This window comes from Carica papaya, chromosome 6, assembly GCF_054855325.1.
Source record: "Carica papaya isolate Zhongbai chromosome 6, ASM5485532v1, whole genome shotgun sequence".
NCBI classification, from domain to species: domain Eukaryota; kingdom Viridiplantae; phylum Streptophyta; class Magnoliopsida; order Brassicales; family Caricaceae; genus Carica; species Carica papaya.
Genome location: NC_142314.1, coordinates 27379332 through 27384407, shown reverse-complemented (window position 1 = coordinate 27384407; position 5076 = coordinate 27379332). Strand labels below are relative to the sequence as shown.

Genomic DNA, 5076 nt, shown 5'->3' with positions numbered 1-5076 from the left:
GTTCTGATCAACCTGTAGAGAAAAGAATGGTGATCACGGTGATATAAAAATTGCATTAAACGGAGGCCGGGAAGGGCCTCATCGGAGGCAAAAATCGAGAAGGGGCGCGGCGGTGCCGCTGGCTTTCGGCCGTGTTTTCCGGCCGTTTGGCCGGGATTTTGGCTCCGATTTGGCCACTAGGAAAATCAGCGTGGAAAAACGAGTCGGGGGTATGAAATTTACCTCGATCGGCGGTCGGAAATTCCTCCGGTGCGGCGGCGGGTGGCGGCGGCCGGCTTCTGGTTCGTCTTCTCCAGCGAGGGCAGGCGGCTAGGGTTTGGGGTCTGGTGTGGGGGTCTTATTTATACCCTTTTGCCTTTTGATCTCAGCCGTCCATTTTGATTTAATCTGGGCCGTCCGTGCGCGCGATTGATTTGGACCGTCAGATCGCGCGCACGCGGATCGCCAACGTGGCCCGTCCCCGGTAGACGTGGTTTTGCCACGTGGCAGGTCCTGGTTGGCCAGGCCTGCTGACGTGGCACGCACGTTTTTTTTTTTTTTTTCCAATTTCCCCGGGCATTACAAAATATCTTTTTTGGTATTTTATATAAAAAACTTTACAGTTTTGTAAAAATATCATAACTCAAAAGAATAATTATAATAAAAGTTAAAGACTAAAATTTTAATATAACAAATAATTTAAAAAAATTAAAATAATACAGAAAGCACAAGTGATGGTTTAGAATTTTGACATCTAAAATATATGATAAAATAGAAAATAATAATAAAATAATTAAATATCATTACAAAAAAAAATTTTCGTCACTAGATAATTGATTGTGATTCTTAAAATAGTATAAACTGATTTAATTAAAAATATTTAATTACTTAAGTTAATTAATATTAAATTAAAATTAAAATTTATTTCGTTTAAAGAAATATAAGATTGAAACGGATACAAAAAAATTAAAAAAAAATAAATTTAAATGAATTAAAATTTAAATAAAATTAAACCCTACAAAATTAATAAAAAGTTTGATTAAAAATTTATTTATTTAAAATATTTATAAATATATTTAATACATATAAATTAAAACATGATTATATCTAAAATATATTATGTATTCAAACTATTTATATAATTAAAATATTATAAATACAAATTATTCACAAACAATTTTATTAAGCGTGGCATTTACGTCGTTATAGACAAAATACGAGGACAATTTAGTAAAGAGAAACGAAAATGGATAAAAGCTGAATTCTTCGTCACCGAGGCGTCAGAAGCCCAAACACGATCGTAGCTGTCAGTGTGCTGTAAATTTTCCATGGTTGCTGTTGTGGAAAGGCCCTTTGCAAGCTAACCATACACGATATACTCTCTCTCTCTCTCTCTCTCTCTCTCTCTCTCTCTCTCCCCTTATATATATATATTCATTTATTATATGCATATATGTCTGTAAGCACCACCTTCCTTTTCAATACTTTCTATTAATTCCTGTTATTCTTCCCCACTAGTCATACCTTCTAACTTCATCAATTTCCTTTTTCATTTACATGGAAGATTCTAAGGAGGTGACTCTCTCTCCCTCTCTCTCTGTTATTCTATGTTGTTTGGTTGCTGGGAAAAAGAAAAGCTGGGTGGAAACATGAGGCAACTTTATGAAAGTTGCGTTTCTTATGTGGTTTGGGTTTTTACAAACAAGTTTCCTGGTTTTCCTTCCAAGGTTTCTTCTGTTTTCTCCCTAAAATCTCCTCTACTTTCTCCAACACCGAACAGCCAATTTTAATTTCAGAATTGAGTGATTTGGGCTTGTGCATAGGAAATACGTTAATCCTTCTATTTTTATTCATTTTACTTGCTACGCCCGCTCTGGTTCTTGATTTTAGCTCTTATACCGTTATATGAGGTTTTGTTTTTCCTCCCTTTTGGGATTATTTGTTGATTCATCTTGATTCGGAATAATTTTGGATCTAATTTAGCTGAAATTTCCATTTACGCTTTATTATGTTCTGCTATTCCTTCTATGATCCACTTTTTTCTTCCATAGATAGCTTACTTTTTCAAAGCTTAGGAACAGTCAGAGCTGTCTCTTTACTTTCTTTTTCTATATTTGAATTTCCGTTACACAGTTGGTCAGAGTTTTCTTGCTTTATTTCTATCCCACTCCTAATTGTTTAGGTATTCACAGAAGAATGATTTTCAACTTGATTGTTTCTAGGAACTCGAGAATTTTCCGTGTTTGTCTTTGTTTTACACTTTGTTAATGGCTCTACTCTTATATTATATAATCAATCTACAGTCTAAAAATCCATTTTCTTTTCTACTTTTTCAATGGTATTTTTGATAGATTAGTTGGGTAAACTCATTGATCGCCAGTTAAGATCTTCTTGACTTGATCTACTACATATGAACTCTTTGTCATTCATATGTTGTTTACAGAAAAACACACCATGGCTATCAGTGCCTCAGTTTGGAGACTGGGATCAGAAGGGACAAGTGCCAGACTACTCCCTTGATTTCTCAAAAATCAGGGAAATGAGGAAGCAGAACAAAAGGGATGTCTCAAGGGCCAGTCTTGGCAATGAAGAGGAACTCATTAAACCACCCACCAATGATGCAAATACCGCCTATAGTGCTAATAACCCCCATTATCATGAAGCCCATCATTCTACAACTGTAAGATTCCTTCATAAAACTTTTTTTGTCCTTTTATTAGTTTTGGTAGGTATGTAGTACATTCTTAATAACTGCTAAGCTAGCTTTTACCAGAACAGCTGCATAAGAAATATCATTAATTATAATGACATCCATGTTCTTGGGCGGTAGGATATTGCTTAGTTGTGTTATTAGTAGCCACTGACCTGTCCTCTGCCTTGGCCTGAAGAAAAAAAAAAATAGTCTTGTTGAATAAATTATTAGGGTTTTGTGAAAAAAAAAAAATTAGGAATTCAACGGAAAACAAGGGAGTGAGAGTAACATATAAATGTGATTGGTCCACTTACAGTTCACAATTGTCTGATAAAGATATGAATTGAAATAATTGTTTGCATAATTTTTGCATTTTTGCTCTTGGAGCACCTGGTAGTTAGTTATTGAAGTTGAATACATCTCAGTAAGCTTGGTTGCAACAAAAGAACATGCTGCCATGTCAACTAAGTTGATTTGACCTAGCCATATTGCGGATCTAATGATTGCTATTTGAACATTACCAAGTCGCTATAACTTTAAAGTTTGTATGTGGTAAGTTAGATTGGTAGAGGCAGAAGAATTAACTTAGTCTAGGTTCTTTGCTCAATTAACAATTTGATAATTTTCCCATTTAAGTTATCGTTAGAGAAAATAGTTTGCAGCTATTTAATTTAAAAAACCTATATCTTTGGTGGTCTTAAATTTGATGTTCTTCAGATTGATGCTTGATGCATGTTTTTGGATGTTTGGGACATTTCTTGATTCCTAATGACTTGAATCCTGTAAATCCTTATTGAATTAAATTCCAATAATCATTAGCTGCCATATTCGTTCAGGGCCTTTGGGATTGATAAGCTTATTAAAGGTTTTGTCTCGAATTTTCCTTTAAAAGAATTGCTTATTGCTTCTAATTTGAAGCACTATATATTCTATCATTTAATGGTCCCACGGGATTTTCTTACAAAAAGAATTAGCAATGATGGTCCCATGGGATTCTTCAATTCTCTTAGCCTGATTAAACATGGCCTTGGTGGTACCACAACTATTAACTTATTTTTTTATTTGAAAATTTTGATGGAGGAGTCTCATGATAGGGATGTGTGCCCCGAGCATGAAGGAATGCATGTGTAGGTGCAGCTGGGGCACATGCAACAGCCCATATGACTTGAGCCAAATGAACGGTTGCTGTTAACTCTGGTAGCTCAGAAAGCAGCCGGTCTCAGTGTAGGAACTAAGAATGAAAAATTGTAGTGTAGAGAAAACTGCAAATCTCTGCATGAGTAACACAAAACACTAGGGATCATTTAATGCTTGAAGCTGTAAACTGAACTGATTTTTTCCTTTTAGGATAAGAAATGGATCTGATGCCAACAGGAAGGAGGGAATGCTTTTATTGTGTATCTCTAACAAGCCATTTTCTCTTAGTAAAATGCGTTATCCCAGAACACGATATAGCTTGGCTAATCTGGTTTTTCATTTCTTTGGCAGACAAGGAGGAGCTTTTTTAGCTACTTCAACTGCTGCGTGAAAGCCTGAGAATCGAGAATTTGTAATCTACCCGTGCTGATAATGTATCAAGCGATTAGGATTTTTCATGTGTATGTTTTGGTTTGCGGTTGTCTTCATCTCACTCATTTCAGACAGGAAAGTTGATGTTTTTGGCAAAATTGAAGATAGCTCAATCCGCCAGTGTTCTCTGGTTATGAGTATGGATTTCCCGTGCAATGAACTTCAGATACAGTCTAGATATCAATATATAAGTTAAGGGAATAGTAAAGGCTAAAATTTAGGGTGGGAGACTAGAATTAACTGGGCAGTGTTGAAAAGTAAGAAATGGGATAATGAATTCAGTATAAATAATTTACTTTGGACACTCATTCAATTTCATTATTCTTGTGTTATATAAGAGTTTTAAGGTATTATTTTGGTTACATGCATCTTAGCTAATTTTCTTCATGACTTTTTCTTTCATGATTATTGTGTTTTCCAATTCCTACTTTTGTAATTTTACATAGAAAATAGGGAGAATTCCAGAACATAATAATAGCAATAAATTAAATCTTTTATATTACATGAAATTTTAAGCAATCAATTGATTTTTCCACGCGGACTGGCCTACGCATAAATATTGGGGGCAAACAAATTCTTGGGGTGTTGGGAGCCACACATTAATTTCTTTTGATGCCAAAACAATTCCTGTTGGTCGGTTTGAATCCAACTTAAACTCATTTTGTTTGAATGAAATGAGATGCAATATGTCTCAAGTCTCTGTTGTCAGTCCATAGGAGCATCTACTTGGAAGGTAAATTTAGTTTTGAACAAAATCTAAACATACCCCTTAACACAGTCTTTGTAAAACAAAGAGTAAATTTGTTTGGCTCCGACGACCTTCGTAGGTATACAAC

The 5076-nt window shown here is 35.1% G+C and overlaps 1 protein-coding gene across 2 annotated transcripts; it reads left to right on the top strand.

Moving 5' to 3' along the window:
* The first annotated feature begins 1262 nt into the window (after positions 1 to 1262).
* LOC110806919 (sorbin/SH3 domain protein) lies at positions 1263 to 4602 on the top strand. Of its 2 annotated transcripts, none has more exons than XM_022031910.2 (3): positions 1263 to 1554; positions 2423 to 2659; positions 4160 to 4602. In XM_022031910.2, exons 1-3 carry the CDS (start codon positions 1537 to 1539, stop codon positions 4205 to 4207), a joined length of 303 nt encoding a protein of 100 aa, XP_021887602.1. In that variant the 5' UTR covers positions 1263 to 1536; the 3' UTR covers positions 4208 to 4602. The 2 variants fall into 2 exon arrangements, with proteins under 2 accessions (XP_021887602.1, XP_088079295.1); XM_088223169.1 differs by lacking the exon at positions 1263 to 1554 and adding an exon at positions 1561 to 1706.
* Positions 4603 to 5076: the final 474 nt, after the last annotated feature.